Below are 23,271 nucleotides of genomic sequence, written 5' to 3' on the forward strand. Positions count from 1 at the left end.
TGATGGGCCTGAGCCGCCTGTTGTTATATGAGAATTCAGTGCATGGAAATATAGAAAAGCTAACTATTTATGTTGACTCAGAAGAGGAGATGGGTGTTACTCCTCTTCTTAAAACATGCCTGCGTTCGAGTGACTAGATAAAATTGACTAATGCGTGTAAAATTTACATTTCACAAGGTCGAGTCCGCCTTTCTTTCCCTCAGTTTTGTTTTGCTTTCTCTCAAAAATCAAATAATTATGGTCCAGAGGAGAAATTATAGCGAAATGAATACTGCAGAGGTTAAAATTCGTGCGTGCTCTAAGAGATCAACTTTATTTTAATCTATGGTTATTATCCGTATCTGTAGAATTGTATTGTAAAGACATATATCTAAGGGGACTGTTCAAAATACCTCACTAGTTCAAGTAGAGTGATTTCCTTTTTTTTTCCTCCGCTTACAGTCCAGCCAACTCAGTCTAAAGGTAGGTTTAAAACTAACAGCCTTTATTTTAAATTTGAAAAGAAATTACCATCGGTATAATGGAAAAATTCAATTTAAGTGAGATGAGTACATGTATATAAGCTAAACTGAGTAATATAAGGTGAGAGGGGAGGAGGGCTAATGGTTATACATGCAATCAAAATTGGCTCTGCTTTATTCCATGAAAACTCTATTTTTGTAGTCCTACCAACGCAGTCTACAGGTAGGCTTGAAATAGATGGAACAGCTTTCCCCTCACTCAATAGCTAAATACCCACCGGTGTAATGGCTAAATTCATATTTCAAATGAGAAAAAAGGTATGTGAAATGAGTGAAAACAACGGAGGGGAAGGGGGGAAGGGCGGGAGGTGATGAAGGGGGCCCAAAATATGAGGTCATTCAAAGGTTCTAACAAATGGCTCAATCTTTATTATAAAATGTAAAGACTAACGGATCAATATGAAAAGCGTGGAGCGAAGAACTTATGCCTCACCAGAGTGAACTCCCTGGTTAGCTAGCCTAATGCGCAGCTACGAATCCCCAGTTGCTGGATCAAATTCCTTCCTTTCTTTGTTAGGCATACTTAATGAGAGGTTTTTTTCTTGACGCTACCAAACCATTGTTAAATAGGGTTCGATTTTGTCGCTTGCAAGAAATGGATCGTAGGAAAGGCAACAACAATAATTACATACATTGTGAACTAGTCTAGTTATTCAGCCTACGCAGACTTTCAGATAGCCAAGCCAGTTGGAATTGTTTTTTATGGGCATAAAAAAATACGTTAGGATACTCGCCATTCCCCCTGTTTCATCAAATAAAAACAATTTTTTTGTCCAGGGACAACTTCTAAAGATATCATCTCAATCATCTTTTATCGAACTTCGAGTGATCTTCGCTAAATATATTTTTTTAACAAAATATTTTTCACAAAATATTCCTTGCCTCGCGTGCTGTATGTTTACTGTAATCGTTTCATGGAAACGTGCTTTCTTTCTATTTAGCAGGTGGGTACAAGAAATTTAGAGCTATCATTGCAGCTATCCTCTTCTCGACAAGTGCTGTTGTGATAATTGGCTTGATAATTTTCCACTCTCGTTGCCGTTCTTTGCCTTTACCATCGGGTAAGTATTTTTTTACCAAAAGCTATAGTCAGTTCGCGGTTTTTAAAAGAGGATTACGGAAGAGCTGATTATTAAATCGAACGAAAATTCTGTTTTAGATCTGGAATTTGAGTACGACGCGTTCATTATATTTAGTTCCAAGGATTCGCAGTGGGTGGTCAACACCCTAGTTCCAACCTTGGAAGAAAACCATGGTATAAAGTGCTGTTAATCATGAATATAGGAAACAGGAATTCTAACAACAATCAATCCTTTTTCCTTTCTAGATTCATCCGAATCTGCTCTCAAGAAGCACCCGACCATTTGGAAAGTAAAAAGTACAGTACTCATCCATGATGCTAAATGAAAAATAAATTGAATTTGCATGCACAAACACAACACGCCAGCAGGAGTAGGAACTCAGTTTTAGGGCATGAAGTGTGAAACTACTCTATAACTATTTTATTATCTTATTGACGCAAGAATTAAAACTTTCCAAGGGATTATGTCATTCAAAAGCGATAATATGCAGATTTCACGGAGCCAAGCGGAGCATTAGCTGTCTTTTTCATCAAACGTTTCATGCATGAAGTTAAGCCCCGTGTTCTGAGTATTAAACATTTCCACTTAGGGCAATGTTTGATCCACCACTCATCCCTTTGAATAATTTCAAAACTTTCAAATATTCTTTGTAGCTTTGTTCATGTCAAATGTAAACCAAGGCGTACAGTAAAGGTTTTTTAGTAAAATACAGACTCCCTACTGGAAAATTAGCATTTGAGTTTTTTCTTCTCCTTGTGCGCTCGCAGCGATCCTAGGTTTTTGTTATAATTAAGCTGGTGAACAAGAAAGCAGCTGATGAAATCGCTTTTTACGCGAGCTACAATTTTTGAATTTATTTCCCCAGTGACTTAAAACGTTAATGAGTACAAATATATCCGACGCTAAGATGATGAGATAATGGCAGAAAAAGCCACTGTTAATCAGGATTTATTGATCTGAGGAAGCGGCTCTCAAACTGAATTATTGAGTGGTAATTCAAAAAACAAACAAAATAAAATGGCAAATCGACATGAATTAAAAAATCCAGCATTTTTCTATTAAGTGGAACACAATCTCGTTATTACGTTTCTGTAAATAATTTTTTTGTATCGACAGCTGGATGATATTAATGACACACTGTTTTGGCCCGATCCGCTTACGTAGCAGCTCTTCGACTTCTCTCAGCCAGCCTCCTGCGTGGTATTTCATAACGTATCGGCTGGTCTTCGCTTGTCTTAGCTTCTCTTGGCTTTTCTTGACTTATCTTCGCTTGTCTTGGCTTGTCTTTCCTTGTCTTGCCTTGTCTTGGCTTGTCTTGGCTTGTCTTGGCTTGTCTTGGCTTGTCTTGGCTTGTCTCGGCTTACCTTGGCTTGCCTTTTCTTGCCTTGCCTTTACTTGCCTTGTCCTAATTGTCTTGTCTTTTCTTATCTTGTCGTGTCCGGCTTTTCTTGTTGTTGTTGTTTTTTTTTTTGTCTTGTCTTGTCTTGTATTGTCTTGCCTCTATTTGCCTTACCCTGTTTTGCTTTACCTTGCGTTGCCTTTTCTTCTCTTGTCATGCCTTGCTTGGCTTTAGCGTGCATTACTGAATTTAGCATAACTGAACTTTCTTTACTAAATTTTTAACTCGAAGACCAAGTAAAACAAAGAGAAAGTTACAGTAGAGCTAAACGAACAGTGCGACTTGCAAATGTTTCTTGGAGGCCAAAACAAAGGGAACTTCATTTGTTCTGCAAGTTAGAAATTTACCAGCAGCTCCTAATGTAGTTAAATATGAAGTATAAAAAAAGAATTAATCAGATCTTAATATTCTCTAAACACAGAGAATATAATTGTGCATCACAAACCACTGATGCAAGAAGAGGCTCTGACGTTAGATAGTAAAGTATAGGAAAAAGGCTCGTAATTGTAGCTTAACTTACCTCAGATGGATTCATTTCTTCTTTGTTCTTGAGTAGAGCTTCCTTTCGGTTGTTTTAATATTGAATAATATGCACAGACTGTCTAATAGACAACTTTAACTAGCTCTTTTTATACTTAAAGTGTAAGTTATCTTTTCTGTTCAACTCCGTTGTGTTCTTTACTTTTTCTTGCTTTGTTTTTCTTCGTTTTGTCTTTGTTTTCCACAGTAAAAGGTATCCTGATAACTGTTTTCACTGCATGTAAGTGTGGGTTACGTTGACCAAAGAGGACCTTGAACATGAATGCTAAAAGGAGCAGGCTGTAGATAGCAAATGCTGAATTGTAAAAGTAGGATTTCTGAAAAAAGTGGCAATAAGTTTTTGGGACTGTTTCAAGTGAAACATTAAGGAAGCAGAATTAAAAGTTCAAGAAACAATTGCTTCTATGTGGTTACCTTTCATTAGTTTGTCTTCTACAAAACTGAATTCCTGGTTTACTTTGTGACTAAACAAGAAGTCAACGGACGGCTTTACTTTCAGCCAAAAGTTGAAATTTCCATGAGTACTTTTGCCAGCTTCAATCACATTGGGAATTCAAAGACAAATGAACTCAATCAGAAAAGAAACGACCGCACACACATGATTACGCTAGTGCCACGTATCAACATAAAAGGTTAGAACTCTTCCTTGTTATGGTTTTACGTAAACCACAATTACATAGTTAAGAGTTTTTAATTGACAGTTATCCAAGTAACTTCTAAGAAGGATACTAGTTAGTCCGATTTCCACCGTTTTCTCAGGAAAGACGGGCTTATTTCCTATGTAGTTCCTGGTAACTGGGCCTGGGAGGCTAATAGCGTTGTTCGGGCGGTGACCTTCGCTTAAACTCCTTTCTAGTCTCTCTCCTTCCTAGTCTTGAAGAATAGACCTTGAAAAGCCCTTCGCACCGTTGTCGTTCCTAACAGAAAGTCAATAACAACTATAACCTGGAGATATTAGGACGCATTAAAGTGTGGAGCTGGATGAAGAAGTGAGGCTCAAAGGCAATAGGGGGTTAATTAAATATCCCCACCCATACTTTTTACATTATAGACTTCTGTATGTTTTGTATTTTGGAAACAACAGCTGTAAATACGAACAATAAAACAAATACACCTGAGTGTTAAACGGTTTCGCCTTCCTTTTGTTGAGCAGAGTAGCAATCCTATTCTTTTTAAAATTCCCTGCTATTCAGTTTCAATAGATCATGGGTAAATTTGATATTTCCTTAGTCAGGGCACTTACACACCATACCCAGTACCATTTAACAGATAGCATATCCTATTTACATTATATTACGTAAGAAAAAAGGTGGGGCTCTCAGAATGAAATAAATGATAATAATAATAATAATGATAAAGAAAAATAGTAGTAATGATAATAATAATAATAATTATAATAATAATAATAATAATAAATATATCTTATGAGACGTTTTGTTGTGTAGTATCGTAGAGTTGTGCCGTATTTTGACGAGCCCGTAGGGCGAGTCAAAATACAAATAACGAGTAAAAATACTCAGCGATACTACACAACAAAACGTCTAATAAGTTATTTATTATCCAACACGCCAAACTGTTATTTCAGTGCGGGCGAATTTCGCGGATATTTATTTACGGGGAGTGTGTGACAGAAGTATGCGAAGCGGAACGGAATTGACGCGTTGTTGTGTTGCTGTTTCTATTTTCTTCATGAAATGAAGAAATTTTCTGGTCGTCAAGCTGTTTTTCTTCGTTCGATTCATCTAATGAACTTGGATCTATATTTGCCAGCCATTCTGACTCTTCGTCTTCGGAAATATGATTCAAATTGTCCGCCATTTGTTTCTTTTTTCGTAACTACAATCCAATTCTTCGCTTGCGCGATGCGAGAATACAATAGACGAGTACAAATACCGCGTGATATTTGTACTCGTCTATGGCGTTATTTGTACTTGTCTAGGTGTAGTTGGGTAATAATAATTATTATTACAGTTCATTTGCTGGAATATAAGTTAATTTTTTCTGTTGAGTTTTGAGGCAAAGTATAACGCGAGATATATGAAAGCTTTCGCCCAATCAAAACAAACTCGTAGCAAGACCATAATCCGTAAAAGGAACTTTACAAAGCCTTGCCTTTTGTTATTATTGTGTTATTATTTTCATTATCTTAAGAATTAATAATAATATTATTTCAAATTAATTCATTTATAATCACCTTTTCATGGGGGGTTTTCATCAAACTCACAATGCAGACTTATGCTTGATTGCTAGATTGCCTGTTCAGTTACTTGTGCATGAATTCTACTTCTCTGAAACATGTTTTGTACCCGTCATTTTGCAGCTTGTAAAGTGCCAACACTGTGCAATACGTTTACGGGTGAGTTGTTCGGCTGAGAGCAGGGATTTATGCAAACAAACATAATATTTACAAGTAGTGCTTTTGTGTTTTTCTTCTAAGAGCAGTACAGCTGCTCGATTTCTCCAGTATTCACACTAATTAGAAGGCAGGGTGGGAGAGAGTTTACGCGTACACTTAAAATCTGTAAGTCAAAGTACTTTTCTTCTCATCTTTCCTCTCTCGCCTTTTTTATAGATAAACCAACTATCCGTACAGGTAAGTTTGAAAGCAAAATTTTTCACCAGAACGACATTTTCAAGATCAAATACGTTTCTTTGAGAGGCCGGGAATTACGAGTTCAAAGAGGGAAAATTGAGACATCGGCTGGGATGTGTAGATTTCAATTGAGTTTTTTCTACGGAAATCCGTGTCTCTACACGACAGCACAGAGGGACTATGTATTCAACTCAATTATAATTAGTGGTATATCCCTGGGCCTAAACCAGAAATCTCCCTGCTGAGATTCTCTGATTTTTCGTGTTATCTCTCCAATAATGAAATACTCATTGGTAGGACGAATTAACTAAGTTTAAGATGAACTGAATGAAACAGAGAGATTGTTGTTATTAAGGAGCAGATTCATGAGCTCTTTTAAGAACGTGTCCACCTGAAAACCATGTAGACGAGTCTACATGCCCCCCCCCCCCCCACTGAATTCCCTAAAATTTGGCTCACTTGTTCCCCACGATGAACCTACAATCTAGACCAAACGGTTTATCTAGATACTGATTTTTCAGATAGCTATACTAGCGTTAAGTTTTTGTGAAAAAATGCGCAAAACTGCGTGTCAAAATGCAGCGAATTCATGATGTGGGTGTTTCTCCAAAATCTCATGCCAACAAAAATACTTCGCTAAGTGAAGGTAGAAGCCTAGATCTTTACGTACAAACATAAAAATATATGATTGTCTGTTTTTATATTTGTGAGCCATCAATCAAACTTGACAATTTTCACCATTTTGCGAAATAACGGAAAATACCCCCAAAATAGCAGGAAAAGCAAACAATCGGCCATGTTTTGATTCATTTCAATGGTTTTTCCAGCTTAAACAATTCATGATCTAAGCAATTACAAAATAAATTTGTGTGATGTTTGCATCCTAGATAAAGAATTTTCCCTTGAAATAGTACGGCAAACCGGCGTGCCTGGGAGGGTCACGTGGCACGTGCCAGAATATCGTAATACACAGTCCATTTGTTTATAGGTCTCCATAACGCAAGGAAAACTTCGAGAAGAACTTTAGGAGTATTTTGAAAAACCATTTTCGTGTTTCATTCCAGTTTCAACTTATCTAAAAATCACATGGGAAGCCCGGCCGCTTTTGATTTTATTATTATTTTTTATTGCAGCGCAACTTCTAGGCCTTTTTAAGTAAGAAAAGTTCTTATTTGTTTGCAGTAAAAGCAAAGTAATGATAAAGTATATCGAAAATGCAAAAGTATATCGTGTTTTTCGGCAAATTCTTCTAAGCGATTGTATATGACTTTTTCGAAAAATTTGGAAAATTAGACAACAAAGAAATGGGTCTGTGGTTTACAAAAAATCTAGGATCCTCTGCCTTGAAGATGGGAATGATTTTAGCGATTTTAAGTTTGTCCGGGAAAATGCCTTTTAGTAAAGATATATTGATGATAACTGCCAAAGGAGCAGAAATAAGGTGAAACGAATATTTAATGACATGCATTGGGATACTGTCAGAACCACGAGCTTTCTTTGAAGCGAACATGCTTTAAATACTCTCCAGTTCACTAGTTGTGGTGGGCTTTAAGTTAAGGGAGGGATGTTTGTTGTAACCGAGATAAGAACGAAAAGAAGGATTCACTCTGGGTATAGATCTAGCTAGGTTGGGACCAAGTTTGTAAAGTATTTGCAGAATCTGTCAGCGATCTCCATTGGATCCGTTAATATTCTGCCTTCAGATTTAAATGATGTGGGAAGAGATGACTTACTTTTACGCTTGTTGATAACCTCGTTTAACAATTTCCAAGTTGTTTTGAGGTCATTTCTGGCATTCTCAAATTTGGAGTCATAGTATTTTTTTTTGGCAATGCGAATGAGATGGGTGAGTTTGTTTTTGTAGGTTTTATACTTCGTTTCAGAAGATGTGGAGGGCGATGTGACGAGCTTTTTGTAAAGTCTGTTCTTCTTTTTAACTGATTTTAGAAGTCCAGGGCTAAGCCATGGGGAAAAGAACGCGTTCACCTGTCTACCTTTGAAAACTTTTAAGGGAAAACAGGCATTGTAGACGCTGGAGTATTCTTCAATAAAATCATTATAGGCCTCATTGGGATCTTCCATGTTGCGAAATGAGGACCCTTTTACGTTTGAAAGGTTCTCGTTGAATTTTTGCAAATTATCGTTATTGAATGTGCGCATCATAATTTTCCTTTCTGTGCTGCGCGTTAGGATTGCGTCGTTAATATATGCAAAAACAGGTAAGTGGTCAGATAAATCATTTAGTATAATGCCACTAAAAGCATTATGTGTAAGGTTGTTGGTGAATATGTTGTCAATTAGTGTCGTAGAGTATGAGGTGAGGCGCGTTGGATTGGAGATGAGAGGAAGAAAGGCGTGTGAAAATAAGCTGTCAATAAATTCCTGTGTTGAAGCATGATGATTGTATTGAAGAAGGTCTACGTTAAAGTCTCCCATCACGTAACAATGTTTATTTTCTTTAGAAATTAGTGAGAGAATATTGCTGAATTTTTCGATAAACATAGCAGTGTTTTGATTTGGTGGTCTGTACACGCAACCGACGATACTGTTTTTATCGTGGGGAACGATAATTTCTAAGAACAGTGATTCAATTACATCTGGATTCGAAAATTTGCATTCTTTGAGAAATTTGAATTCAAGGCCGTTTTGTAAATAAATTCCAACGCCACCGCCTGTTTTCGATTTACGATGGTTGAAGACAAAACTGTATCCTGCGATGTTTACAAGCTCTGCAGTGCAATCAGTCAGCCAAGATTCTGACACCAATCACAGAGAACGGCGTATCAAGGTTTCTCAGCAATAAATTAAGTTGATCGAAATTTCTCATTAAGCTTCGAGTGTTTAAATGCAAAATAGAAAAGTTTGTTTTGTCGCCAAAAGAAGCTACTCGATTGTTCAGATCTTCCTCAACCATGTAGCCACTATTGGGCAGGCGAGTGATAAAGTCAGAGTCGGGATTCAGATGACTAGAAAGCGGATGAAATAATTCGGGCCTTTCGACAGGATTAAATAATAACGTTTCAAGACGGTCGGCATCGTAACTCAGGGGACCATGAGAAATTTCATAGATCACTAGATTAAAGGAACTATCATCCAAATGATTAAAAGGGAGGAGAGACTGAAGGGGTGTCTCGTCAGCCATCATAGAAATAGCATATGAAATTACAAATAAGGTTACTCAAAGTTCAGAATTCAGATTACTTAGCTTAAAGGTAGGTTCTCTTGCCGAGCAAATCTTTTTAAGGTCGTCAAGGGTTTTGAGCTTGATAGGCGGCTAGAGTCTTCTGTTTGCCGTAAATAGATAGTGAAGTTCTTGCACCAATAAAACCTGAAGCCATTACTCTAATCACTACCTTGTCAGCCATCTCGACTTCGGCAAGCACCAGAACAAACTTCACTGGGAAACGCATTACGATCGTATTAGACGGCAGTGGGCGGCGAAATGCTCAGTCCTTTCTGAAAGCAAAAATACCAGAGACCCATAAGACCTCCAGTACTTCTACCGCCAACAGCTCCAACACTGTGCCTGGTGGCTGGGCCCTCAAGGCAAGGCAGTGCAGCAGGTTTACTGAACGAGTGAGTAACTTCCTTCTCGAGCTATTTCTTGTTGGTGAAGAAACTGGGCGCAAGATGACCCCGCCTGATGCTTCAAGACGAATACGCACACTATGTCGGGAGGCTACTAAGCAACGCTTGTTCGGCAAATTAAAGAGGAGTGGATCACTACTCAGCAGATTCCAAGCTATTTTTCTAGACTGGCGACCTTAAAGAAAACCGGAAAATTGCCGTGGGCCAGCGACATTAACGTTGGTGACCAAGATCTAGAGCCACTGGAAAGAGAGATTCGACGGTATAATCTCTGCGAGAGGGTGAAACATCAGCTAACTCTATGAAAACGCTTTAAGCTACAGAATCGCGAGCTCTCGCATGCGGGGTTTTCTGGAAGGGGGTGTCTTCAGTCTGGTCCTTTAACTCATATGCCTTTTTGTGCAGAGATCCCCCTTTTTCATCAAAAAAAGCCTGCGGTGTGGTAAGGCTGGATTGAAGGTGACATCAGGGAGAGGCGTATCAAGTAGCGGACCAAAAATTAGCGTTTTTGTTCTAGACTTTTGGAAAGGGTTTGGAATGAACCAGATGTAAAGAATTAGCTCTAATATTCCCCAACCCAAACAAAACAATAAAATTAAATCAGCATTCTGGTTCAGAAACACCGAGGGGAGGGGGTAATCTTCTGATAATAATATCCTGATACCTTGGATGCTCTATGGTACTATTAACAGATTGATTTCGATGTGTAAAGTCCCCCTGTAAAGCATTTTATCTTATCCATTCAAACGACTGATCATCCAAACAAGTGGCCAGTCTGAGCAGTTTGCAGTCGCAGCCATCATTCTAAAATGCTTCATACGGTTGAGTGTACAAAGTCAGCGACCAGCCGGTAGTTTCCCGCGTACACCTGGCTTGGCAAGTGTACTTTTACTAGCACTCTGAATTGGATTTATTTAATCAGGTACATTTTATAAACCTAATATTGTGTATTCAAATATAATATGATCCCAGAGTGGAAAAGTGGAGGAGCGTTAAACTTGCCAAGCAAACTCTACTATTTTAAGGAGTCAGAGCAATTTCCTTATGATTTTTAGCTCTCCTTTGTAGCTCAACGGCACGTTGAGTCTACGGGTAGGTTTGCAAATCAACAACCTTAACCAAAATACAAAAAGAAATACCTTTTATCTGGGAATCAGATACCCCTGATTAGATACTCGTAAGAGCGAAATTCGTGCAGTCTACTGAGAAGCGTTATTTGCAGCTGGTCCGAAGTCACTCAATTTAGTTTCCGACGCTTCTTGTTTGATAAACTCTAATTGATATCTCGTTCACGACGCAATCCCGCCTTAGTGACTGTAAATCGGGGGAGGGGCAAGGGGGGAGGCAAGAGTGTCGTATTTGAGAAATGGGTGTATTACGTATCCTTCTTGTCATTCAGCCGAAAAATTTCATCGACTTACATTTGTTTGAGAAGGTTTATCAGAAGCAAATCAGCTTTTTATGAGTTTCGGAAATGAGAAACTGTCTATTGCTCCCTTGTCATCCCACAAAAAGCTGACTCTTTTTTGCACAAGGACAAATTGCGGAGTATGATAACATTCTTCGCAAGTAAAACCTGCTGTAGTCAATTCAAATAATTTCGACTGATTCTAGTCAATTAACGTCAAAGTGTCATTTTTGAATTGTAATCATACGTCCCTCGTTTAGTTTGCAGCAGTCGCTTTTACGTTATGAGAACTTTCCCTTTCATTAGGTGGCGACAATCAAAGTGTTCCCAACATGGCAGCTGCCATATCCTCAACATGTACATTTGTTCTTTTAGTCTTTTTCCAATTGTCCTCGTCGGCCGTTAACTTCATGACCTAGTAAGTTGTGCTGTGTTTCCAATACTTTGTGTTTTAAGAACTCTAACAGAACTTACAACATTCACCAGCCGCTGGTTTTTAGTTAGGATACTCTTTGGTTTTAAGGTTATCAGTTGTTTAATCTACTGAAATTGTTGTTTCAGAAATGGAATTTGAGTACGACGCCTTCCTTATATACAGCTCAGAAGTCTCAGGGTGGCAGGGTGGCAAAACGCTTGGCTTAAAGAATTGTGTGCCGAACGTTACTTAACAAATATTTTCCATGTTGTCCAGCGTCTGTTATCTACTACTCAACGAACGCAGGGCAACATGTGTTCTATTTGTTTTTATATAAAAAATCAGCGAGAAAAAGTTGTTAATGGCGATGTTATCTATACGTCTCTCCTTCCATAGATCAAAATTGAGGAGCTATTCGAAATGCGTGTGTAATTAAGGTGGCTCGTACGGGTTTTCGTCTTTTTGATGGTTTGTAACTTTGAAAGAATACAACAGAAAGACTGACAAAGGCTAGTTGAACACTTTTACGAGGTTAAATTATATAATCATTGGTTATCCAAAAATAGGTGTCATTTCGTCATTAGCAGTTTCCATGGCAACGCTTTCATAGGCTTATTCAGACTCATTTTTTAGCTTGTGGCTGAAATAATTCAAAAACTAACCCGGTGACCCCATGATTTTTTTCAGTGATTGTTTTTGGCACTTGAAAAGGAAAATGCACAAAGATTTTTAAAAAATTATACGGAGCGCAATTTCAGAAAATCTAGAAAAAAAGGCAATTTTCAGACATCGCAAATTTCCTTCCGTATAATTTTCTAGTTTTTATTCTGATGATTCCTTTCGACGTTATTATCATATTGGAAGAATAAAAAGAAGGGGTCACCTGACTTGTTTTCATGCAATAGCTTTCGTGAGTTTAGCAATTTCCGCGCGCCTTCTCGCGCATTTAAAAATCTGGATTCTAGAAGATCGACATTTGCTCATGATCTGTTATAGCTACCGCTGACAATTGCGTGTGCTCGAGCGCGCACCTACGATCTGATGTTTACAGACGTTTACTGCTAATTAAGGAAATCATTAAACAGCTGTCAAAGATAGCCTCCCGGGCTCATCTTAAAAGTCTTACATACGATTTCTAGCTATATCATATTATTTTCCTTTAAGTTTCAAAGTCTTCTTTTACTTCAGGTAGATTATCCTTCACTTGAGCTTTTCTTTTTTTCGCCGTCCCAAGATTTCATATCGGTTGAATATTTCTTTTAAATGTGAAGTGAAGCAACCTTTACTTCTCCAAAAATCGTCTTCTTCATCTTAGTTTCTATCTCCTGCATTCACAGTAGCCGCTCAACACATCAAATACAAGCTCTTAGGTAAACTTCTCACAAAAGTAGAAAAAATTCCACGCGCCGCCATCTTTGTTTTGAATTTTCATCCTTTGATCTCGCGCTTCTTTCGCACGTTTCTCTCGCGCGCGTCACGCAAGAGTGACCTGTTCCCCGCGCGAGGAAACCGGTACGAGCCACTTTACGCTTTTTATATAAGTTAAATTAAATTAAATTTATTTATTAGATTCGCCGACAGGCAGGGACACCGCAACAGCTTACGCCAATTACTGCGGGCTCAGTAAACCCAATCATCCCACCCCAGGAGAGGATATCCACCACACAGTAATCTTGTGCGTGGGAAAGTAACGTCTCGTATAACGTCTCCTACCCCTAACCCTGCAGGATACGGGGCCTACGGTTTATTCGTCCTTATCCGAGAAGACTAGAGTATCTATCCATTTCTTGATATTTAGAAAGGTAGCAAACTCTCCTCAGTTATTTTAAGACCCTGAGTGTTGGTCCGGCCGGAGCTTGAACCCTCCACCTCCCGCACAACAGTCCGGCGCTCTACCAATGGCGCTGCGCGTTTGTGATGTCATGAGGTTTTGACCCCCTAGAGCGATTAGGACAAATAAACAGGCTTCTCGAGTAAATGGATATGGGTAATGATGCGCCCATCTTTAGTTCAAACGCCTCTAAAGCTCGTATTTTAAATCAAAACGACGGTGTTCCTGGCTCCAAGTTCGAGCAAGACCAAGAGAACTACATAAACACACAATTGAAGCGTTGGTTAAATTGTAGAGGCTTGAAATTAAGCGGAAAACAAGCAGACCTCATCGCACGTGTTCGTAACTGCCTCAAGTCGGGAAGACATTATGTACTTGATTTAAGTTTAGATGATGGGAAATGGCTTCAGGCGAAGATTCTAAAGGAAAGTAAAGTCGATCGCGTGAAACTTAAGGATCTAACAGTTCAATGTAAAAAGGGGGTTGACAGGCCTACACGACTCCCCAGCGCGTGTTTAGAATAGCCTATTCAAAGTTTGGCCCTCACGAGTATGTCTTTGAGCGATCGCCCTCTTTTTTAAGATAAGAGAGGCGGATTTTTATATAGTTCGCTCAGTACTGGTTATGTTTCTAGTAAATGCCAGTGTCTCATGAGAATTTGCTTTAGGTTTTGAACTGATGGTTAGTATTGTGCAATAAAAGGCAAGATTCGTTGGTTCGTCTTCGGTTTCTGTTGAAGAGCTAGTTTCTTGTTTTGGAAATTCGCCTCTGAGAGGGTTGTGTCAATGAGGGCCTCTGGGTAGCCTCTCGCTAGCAAATGCGCTTTGAAATTTGCAATTTTCTCCTCGAATATTGTTTGAGAGGAGTTTGTTCTGTGAATTCTAAGTGCCTCTCATTTTATTAAACCTTTCTGAACTCCTTGTGGATGACAGGAACTAAAGTGTGCATACTGAAATGTCTCACTGAGTTTGTTTAAAATGAGTACGCACATCAAGGTTTGCGTCCTTTTCGAATCGTTCGCCTTTACAGATGTAGATGTTCAGGAATGTTGTTTCCGTATCGGAAACTTCAGCCCTAAATTTTTTTGTTGGATGATGATTGTTTGTTTTTTTCAATGAAATGTTCTATTGTTGCTTTTTTTGTACTCCATTACGGAATCGCGCCCATTGAAAAGCGTCGCCCGGGAAAAGTGGGGTATCCATGATGCTTTGTAGGCGGAATGAGGTTGCAAAAGCTCACCGCCAGCTTCGGTATCTTAAGATCTGAGTTGACGAATTCCCAAACGGAAGTTGTAAAATTTCGCTTTGCGTCCGTTCAGAGACAATGGAGATACAATTGAAACAATTAGTATTGTTTGAAGGTGATGAAACGAAGTGTTGTTATGGTAAAGCTGAGTTGGAACTGAGCGTGTACATACTTGGAGCATGAATTTACAACGTATACTTAAGCTTTTCGAAAAGTAAATAGACTTTCCCGACGTGTTAAGTGAAACTGACAGCAATAACGGGCTAAAAAGGAATATTTCTGTAATGTTATTTTGCTTTCATGGCGAAATTGATGGTCGAACCTCGTAAATCTGCGGCATTTCTGTCTTAACGTATTTATTCGTCTATGAGCCGAACTCAGCTATAAGCCGAGACCCTAAACGTCGGTCTGTTTTAAGGTGGCTCAATAGGATTTTTTGGCCGGGCGAAGAAAGGGTACGAAATTACGCGAGCTTTTAAATGGCATCAACTATGTAAACAAACATGGCGGCTTCACGCGAGTGGACAATTTTTGTCACATTATCGCGAAGTTTACTTGATGAGAGTGAAACGGCATCGATACTTTCCAGTAATGAGCACAATATTGACAGTGAAAAACCAGAAGTTTACACAACGCCTACACAACATCCGTAATGCGTCAAGTCGCTTTCGGAAAGTGGAAGCGATCGAAACCAGAAAAGAAACAAAAATAAAAAGGTTACACGAAGGGTTCAAAACGTGGAATGCCAAAAGGAAGCTCCAGTTTGATAACATATCCAAGGAAAACGAACCCCCAGCAAAACGAATGACACGAACACGTGAGGTCAGTACATTTTCCTTTATTCGGAAGTCTTAATTTTTGGTAAGATTTTCCTGCCACGCTTGTCCTAATTATCGGCCTACCTGTTCTGTTGACTCCAACCCTGATTCCCATCAGCAGAATAGAGCTAAGAGGAAGGCGAACCTGCCACAAGGATCCAGACTGGTGGACTTAGAAACCCTTACAGATGGTCTGAAGGAATGTTCATTTTGTCATTGCGGTAAATTCTCACTATTTTTAATTAACTGCACTATAGCATATTTTACACCATTATCATATAAAAGAACATAACAAATACTGTGGATGGAGTCTTTTTTTCCGGTTAGTTTACAGTGTATTTTACAATATTTTTAGGCCCTTTGTCTCTTGGCAATGTTATTGAAGAACAGCACAGTAGCTTGGCAAGCATGTTTACTGTTATATGCAGCCAATGCAATGCGGAGAACACCATTAAAACATCAAAAGAGCACAGATCTGGTGCACACGGTCTATTGACCTTTGATGTGAACACGAGAGCTGCCCTTGGCTGTTTTCACACAGGAGTGGGCAACACCCATTTAAACAATTGACTTTCAATCCTCAATGTGCCTGCACTGAACTCATCAACTTTTAAAATTCGGGAAAGGGAACCTGAAAAGGCAATAGAGCTAGTAGCAAAGAATAGTTGCCAGCAATTCCTAAATCTTAAACGAGAGAAGGCAATTGAAAATGATAACAAGCCTGACCAGAACAATTTGGTACCTATTGCCTGTTCTTACGACATGGGGTGGCAGAGATAGGGGTGAGGTTTTAACTCTAAGACCAGACCTGCTACAGTCATGGGCCTTTCAACTGGTAAGGTCCTTGACTACGCAAAAAATAAAATGTGCCGCTCCTGTGATGAAGCTAAAACGGCAGGAAGACAACCAAATGACCACGACTGTAGCAAAAATCATTGAGGCTCTTCAAAGTCAATGGAGCCTTTAGCTGCAGTCGAACTTTTCAATAAGTTAACTAAATCAAATGTCAAATTTTCGATTTACACCGGGGATGATGATTCAATGACTGAATCTCGCCTAAAGCAAAAGGTACCCTATGGTGTGGAAAAATGGAGTGATACAGTTAACATAAAAATATCGCTTACAACACGCCTATACAACTTGAGCCAACGAAGTAAGTTCCCCAACAGTTCAGTGTTGTCACAGAAAGTCATAATTACCTTGTCAAATCCTTTATATACTGTATTGCACAAAATAAGGGGATGTTACAAAAATAAAATCTGCAATTCAAAGCATTGTACCTCATGCATTTGGTGACCATACTGGTTGTAGAGAAACATGGTGTCGATACAAGAAAGACCCTTCTCATTATTGTCACAAAGATCTTCTCTATGGCAAAGACCTCCAAGGAGATAGCCTTCAATTAGCCCTCAAATTTTCCAGCTACATACATACGTTACTTGACCACTCCCCATAGAAGCTTTTCAGGGCCAATTCCCAACCATTCCACCCCAAGGGAGGACATCCACCACACAGTAATCTCGTGCGTGGGAAATTAACGTCTCCTACCCCTAACCCTGCAGGAGACGGGGCCTACGGTTTATTCGTCCTTATCCGAGAAGACTAGAATATCTATCCATTTCTTTGATTATAGAAAAAAAGCAAATTCTCCTCCCTTATTTTAAGACCATGAGTATCGGTCCGGCCGTGGCTCGAACCATCGACCTCCCGCACAACACAATCCGGCGCTCTAACCAATTGAGCTAACCGGGAGGCGGTTAGCTCAGTCTCTCTTTGATGAATATAGCACAGACATTGTTATAAACAAACTTGCACCTGCAGCAAATTTGCAACGTAATGAGTCTCTGAACAGTGTCGTGGGCTCGAAGAACCCCAAAATTCGCTTTTACGGGGAAGTGAAAGCAATGATTATCGAGTGTCCTGCAGTGTCTCTCAAGTAAATTTAGGTTACAGGTACATTCCTCAAACTCTAGCGTCACTTAACATAGAGCAAGATATTTTCTGTGTAGACCATAATACGAAAATGGACAAGAAAAGTTCGAAGGACAAACAAAGGAAATCAACAGTTGCATTCAAGCGACGTCGATCACAATTACACAAACACCAGATTTCAGAAACCTCGAAAAACGAGGGCAAAGAAGGTACCATGTATGAAAGTGGCATTGGCCTGAACATAATCTTTTCGCGACAACATTGGAGTTGAAAAATTCTGAACTTTCAATCACTGATCTTTATGATATAACCGCTGCTATCACGAAACAACAACAAGAACAGTACGAAAATACAGTTCCGAAATACACTTCGAGACCCACAGTTCAAAAGGAAAAATTTGATGACTGTAAATTTTATCACTTTGTTTTAATTGACATCGAGACAAATTCAACGGGAAAATCAGCAGAAGTATCTCAGCTCGCTGCCGTGGATAGGTCAGGTAAACAGTTCTCATGCTATATTCTACCAACCAGAGACATAGATTCTCACGTGTCAAAGGTCAACAAACTTACAGTTAAAACTGTCAATGGAATCCACCGACTTTTCAAAGATAATCGACTAGTAGAAGCCTTTGAGTTATCGCAAATACTTATGCAGTTCTTAACTTTTTTTGAGGGCCAGCACAGATTCAGCTTCAACACGGTCCACAAAGCCCATTTGCACAATCTTGGCTGGATACAACGCCACCACATTTGATAGTCCAATACTTCTCCGAAACAGTGGCGAAGATTTTATTGCGGAGCTCAGTTGCATCAGTTCCATCCGGTTTGCAGACACTCTGACACTGATGAAATCACTCATCAATAGCAAGCACTCTTCCCTCCAAAACGCAGAAGGTAAATGTCCAAAGCCTGGGCAGAGTTCTGTTTACGAACATTTATTTCAAACCACTTCTGATGCCCACGACGCCCTAGAGGACGTGATCGCTCTTCGAAGAATCTTGCTTTCGTCTAGGTTGGCTTTGTCTGATGAAATGCTGGTGAACAGAAGTTCTGTAATCTCTGTAAAGGACGCCGCGGAAGACCTGAAATATATTGACAACCGTCATCAGAGATTCCTGTCTTTTCGGGGAAAGCTGTACAACCCAGATCGTGCGGATAGCCCAATTAAGCAAAGCATTGCCGAGAAAATTGCTGGCAGTGGCCTAAGATATGAGGATTTAAATAATTTGTACCAACGATTTGGACTGAAAGGTCTTGTGTGTATTTTGACGAGACCGCCATTGTCCAGTCGCTCATCGCTTCCAAGGGTCACAAACACGACGAGAATAGTCTCCGCAATTGTGAAACACTTTGAAGATATTTCCAAGGATTCTGCGACATAGTGAATTAACTGAGATATGTTCTCAACTGACCTTCAGGTCAAAAGCAGTTTGTACGAAAACGTCAAAGATGATGACCGCCCGCGTTTACACAGTCGTCCTCGACAAAACCGCGTGGTTCGAAAGTTCACGCATGCTCAAATAGCGATCTTGGCGAGTTCCTATTCTGATGACGTAATTGCCATTGAGGTGAGAAAATAGAAAGTTCTCCCTCAGATTTCTCGTATTTCCTTCGGTGAAATTCCTAAAAATTTGGCAGAGATGTTATACCCTTTTAGCTTTCCTCGCTGTGAATTTATCAGAAAAATTTGTAAGACAAGCTTTTCGCTCAGCCAAAAAACAACAAAAATGTTAAAAGCGAAAAAACTACTTTGACAACCCCTTTTTTTTTTCAATTTTAAAAGTTTCGTCTTGTCAGACTCTACCCGGTCGGAGAATAATAGAAAATTTTACCGAAGGAAATTGAAGAAAATTGAAATCAAAGTCAAACAGACGTCAAAAAATGGCGATATTTGAGTAGTTTTAATTTGGAACTTAAAGCCTTGACTTCAGAGGTGACTGTTGTACAGCAAATTTAGGCCCTTGTTTTTTTATGTTTCATTAGCTTTGCTTCGAAAAATAGCAAAAACAACGAGAATATTAACTTTCGATTGATGTCACTGGCGCGCGCTTCGTGATCTTGCATAACCCTATTGAGCCACCTTAATTGGGTTCTTAAAACATGTGAATTGAAAATACTCGGCTATAAACCGAGACCATATTCAGAGAATTCCATTCTCGAAAAAACTGAAATGAACGGAGAAGTTTCGAAAAAGAAAAGTGTTTCAGTGCAGTATTACCGTCGAAAAGAATTCCGAGATAACCAGAGAGTACGTCATCAGTAAGTCTATGGTCCGCCGCAGGAGGAGAGATCAAGAGAACCTCTTTAATGGGGAGCTCAAGATGTCAGCGAAACGCACAACGATGGGCCGTTACACTCCGAATAATCCGCGGCTAGATGAGAGATTAGTTGACTAGTTTACAGGGCAGGGAAGCCAAGGTAAGTTTTCTTGTTACTTGTTGCAGATTTCAACACCGTAATATGTGACGAGTTTGTTTACCAATCGTGGGAATGGGCAATCCTGGTTCAGTTTCGAAATTCTTAAAACACTTTCGCGAGATTTATACCTGCAGAATTTCTAACACTCTAGACGGCACTGAAGATGAAGCAATCTACTCGGAAGAAACAGCAGAAGTAGCGGATGAGGAGATGGAGGACGAATTTGACGCCGACACTAAAGACGAACAGTAAGCCGTATTTACTACGCACCGAAAACAACAAATCGCTCCTTTGGAAGCCACCACATAAATAAAGTCAATCACCAACTTGAACTTGTTTAGCTAATTTATTTCTGCATGCATTATCTCGGCTTATAGACGAATATATCTATGTTTCCTTTCAGTTTGCTGTTTCGAAAAAATTATATATAGAAAAACACTCAGCTATAAGCAGAGAACCCTTCTCTAGCTCAAATGTTCGAGATTTTGGTAGTTTTATGAAAAAATCGCTCGGCTTGAATAAATAATTTTACATGTGATCGATTTTTAAACAATATCGCCTAATCAAGATTACGGCTATTCTTCTTCGATGAATAACGCTATGTTTCGGTTGTCTGAGCAAGAAACAATACTTGCGAACCCGGCGTACACGGGGGATGATTGACGGTCAGATTGACAGGCCTGCATGAAGTTACACATGCTCTCTTTTTCTTTTCTAGCTTATTTGCATTTTCCCGTGCGACGTTGTTCAAGGGGCGCGATTCCGTAACGCCATAGCGAGAAGATGTCGTCTATGTAACGTTTCCAAACAAGCGGTTTGAAAAGGCTTTTGTCAAGGATTTTGGTGTACAGCACAATTATAAGTATTGTGGTTAACACTATCAACTGAGAAATTCTTTCTAGAACACGCATTTACCCGGCGTTGACAAAGTTCCAAGTCATGCTTCGGCTTTGAGAACGGTAGGAAGGCTTTCCGACCGTTTTTAAAGTGCTACTACCACGAAAATTTTTGTTTTTGTTTCCGGGTTTTTTCAACATAAATCTTTTCTATATGTTCAAAATTATAAAACATAGCGAAAAACTGGAACGATACTTGCGTACGGGGGCTGGAAATTTCCCACTGAAAAGTGCGTAGATACCGTCCGCCATTACAAAGTTCGCAAAACAGTAGCTCACAAGATCTCTTAAAGCGCTCTTGCGTTTGACCACATGATTTATCCACTGCTACGTAGAGACATCAACCAAAATATTCGCATTTGGGAAAAGCTTGTGTGTTTAGAGCCGTTTATAAGACGTTTAAGATGTCATCTCCGTCGGATTCCTCTTCCTGCACATCTGAAAGTGATCAAGAAAGTTTTATAGTTGACGATGTGATTGGGGAATTTTCTGAATTTGCGCCGTACGATGACAGTTACGAACCTCTTGCCACCGAGGAAGAAGCCGCTCTCTAGAACGAAAGAGTTCACCGCGAAGAAGAAGAGGAGCAACAGTTTCAGCTAAGATATTCGGGAGAGGTGCCAGCGAATGAATGATATGGTTTCATGGAATGTAGATTTATATTTTTATTTTCCAATTTCAAATACAAGTCGTAAAATCGTTGCTATGTGATTAACTGTAGTTAATCACATAGCAACGATTTTGATGTAACAAATGCATCAAATATTTGATGCAACAAATGCATCAAATTTAACAGGGTAGATGGAGCTCTGTTTGAGGAGATGTAGCTTCGGCTTTCATGCCAATGACGCAGAAATATCAAGCGAAGAGGCAATCTAGAAATTCTTCCATTTGCAATAATGTTTAGTTTATTTCGATGACAAACTAATCTTAAAAAAGCTATGGGTAAAAATGTATAACTAGCTCTCAGTAGAAAGGAAGTATTTGGACAATGTGCAATGCTAAATCCATTTCTAATATTGCGGCCTTCTTGAAATCTTTTTCAGTCGGAGATTGTTTCGCCACTTTTTTCCTCTACCAAATAATTTCTGATGACTAACGAAGAATCGGATTATACGGAAATCATCCCGACGATGTTTCCTTCTATTTAGATGATAAACTCCAGCCCTATTAGTAAGCTGTTTGGATGGGATATCACACCTCGCTTATGAAGATACGAGAAAGACTTAATATTTCAAATTTCTTCTTGGTACCAAAGAAAAATGTGTACAATCCGAAATCGCGAGCCTGCACTACCGTGCCTTTTTCAAATGAAAATATCAGATCATATTCTAAAGTAAGAATGCTGCTGAGAGCAGATTTCGGAAGTGGACTCCATCACGTTGACGGGCACATATCGGAAGACTCTTAAAGTTATTAAGCCTACAAATCTTTAGGCTGGATTACTGGCTCTGTTTGCAAGCCATTAGTTTCAAGGGACGGAAATTACTCACGGGATGAATTTGAAATGTCTGTTTTTCTTTCTCATGCATGATGTATATGTTCTCCCTGTCAGTCGAATGAGTGATCCGCGCGCGGATGATTAAACGGTCAGTCTGTCACTTAGTTGGTTGGGCGGTAGGTCGTTCGGATGGTCAAACAATGAGCTATAAAAACAGCTCCTTAGTCGAGTTGTTGGTCTTTAAATCATGAGTCAGCAAACATGACACTCACAGTCAGATATAGTCTATTATTCAGCTAGAGTTTTATGGTTCGTGATGAGACATCGAGTCTCAATGTTTGTAAGCTATTTTGTTTCTGCCCAACTTTTTTGCCTCCTAAGCCACGATCAATGAATCCATGGAAATATTCAATGCTTTAGAATGAACAATGGAAATCTTAAATGCCTTGATTTTCAATTGTTTTTATTATACTTCGATCTATCTTATTTCTATAAAATTAGGTAAGTTAGGATAAAGGTACATTTGTATGGATAGGAGAAAGTTTAATTTCAAGTATCCTCTCAGTTAGTCGTAGAGATGGTTTGCGCCACCACGATTTAGGAGCGTGTTCACGAGAAAACCGGGCAGGGGCGATAAAGCTCAAATCACCGATTTGGCTCAAACTTTGCACAAAGGCTAAGTATCCGTGAGGTAACAAATGTTTGAAAATAATATTCTATACTTATATGGCGAGAAGTAAAACGTATCCAGCCTCTGGCAACACTCACTGTAAGAAGGAACTTAAATTTCTACCCATTTGACTTCAAGTTTTGTCTAGTTTGTTACCAACACAAATAGAAAATCACTATCTGATCAAATAAAGAAAGCGGAAAAATCACAGGCACACTCTCTACATTTAATTAACGAGACAGCATGTCTTGAAGCATGAAGTGGCGTCTCTGGGAACTAAATCTGTGAAAACGATTTTTGTAATAACTGTGCATGTAATTAAATTGCAATTCACTAAATGTTTAATTTTATTTTAAGTTACTTCTAGATCGCTGCTGGTGCTTGTTCTCAAAGTCAAAGTCAAAGTTTTACATAGGTGTCAGTGCGATCTTTTAGCGACAATTTTTAACTTTTTTTTCTACCCGACACAACG

The 23,271-nt window shown here is 39.2% G+C and overlaps 1 protein-coding gene, 2 long non-coding RNA genes and 3 pseudogenes across 3 annotated transcripts; 4 read left to right on the forward strand and 2 right to left on the reverse strand.

Moving 5' to 3' along the window:
* The first annotated feature begins 436 nt into the window (after positions 1-436).
* LOC148733280 (uncharacterized) lies at positions 437-3,742 on the forward strand. Its single transcript, XR_016000033.1, has 3 exons — positions 437-462; positions 1,463-1,582; positions 1,849-3,742. It is a non-coding gene; the product is annotated as an uncharacterized LOC148733280 (long non-coding RNA).
* Positions 3,743-13,744: 10,002 nt separating this feature from the next.
* LOC148733281 (uncharacterized) lies at positions 13,745-14,962 on the reverse strand (annotated as a pseudogene).
* Positions 14,963-15,213: 251 nt separating this feature from the next.
* Positions 15,214-16,081, forward strand: LOC148733282 (uncharacterized). The gene is made up of 3 exons (XM_088757976.1): positions 15,214-15,444; positions 15,562-15,661; positions 15,796-16,081. Exons 1-3 carry the CDS (start codon positions 15,214-15,216, stop codon positions 16,008-16,010), a joined length of 546 nt encoding a protein of 181 aa, XP_088614102.1. The 3' UTR covers positions 16,011-16,081.
* A 47-nt stretch (positions 16,082-16,128) lies between these two features.
* On the forward strand, positions 16,129-17,153 carry LOC148733283 (uncharacterized; annotated as a pseudogene).
* A 63-nt stretch (positions 17,154-17,216) lies between these two features.
* Positions 17,217-18,756, forward strand: LOC148733284 (uncharacterized; annotated as a pseudogene).
* A 1,367-nt stretch (positions 18,757-20,123) lies between these two features.
* On the reverse strand, positions 20,124-21,306 carry LOC148733285 (uncharacterized). Its single transcript, XR_016000864.1, has 2 exons — positions 21,211-21,306; positions 20,124-21,126 (listed from the first exon to the last, which is right to left on the reverse strand). It is a non-coding gene; the product is annotated as an uncharacterized LOC148733285 (long non-coding RNA).
* Between the last annotated feature and the right edge of the window lie 1,965 nt (positions 21,307-23,271).

This window comes from Stylophora pistillata, chromosome 4, assembly GCF_964205215.1.
Source record: "Stylophora pistillata chromosome 4, jaStyPist1.2, whole genome shotgun sequence".
NCBI lineage: Eukaryota > Metazoa > Cnidaria > Anthozoa > Scleractinia > Pocilloporidae > Stylophora > Stylophora pistillata.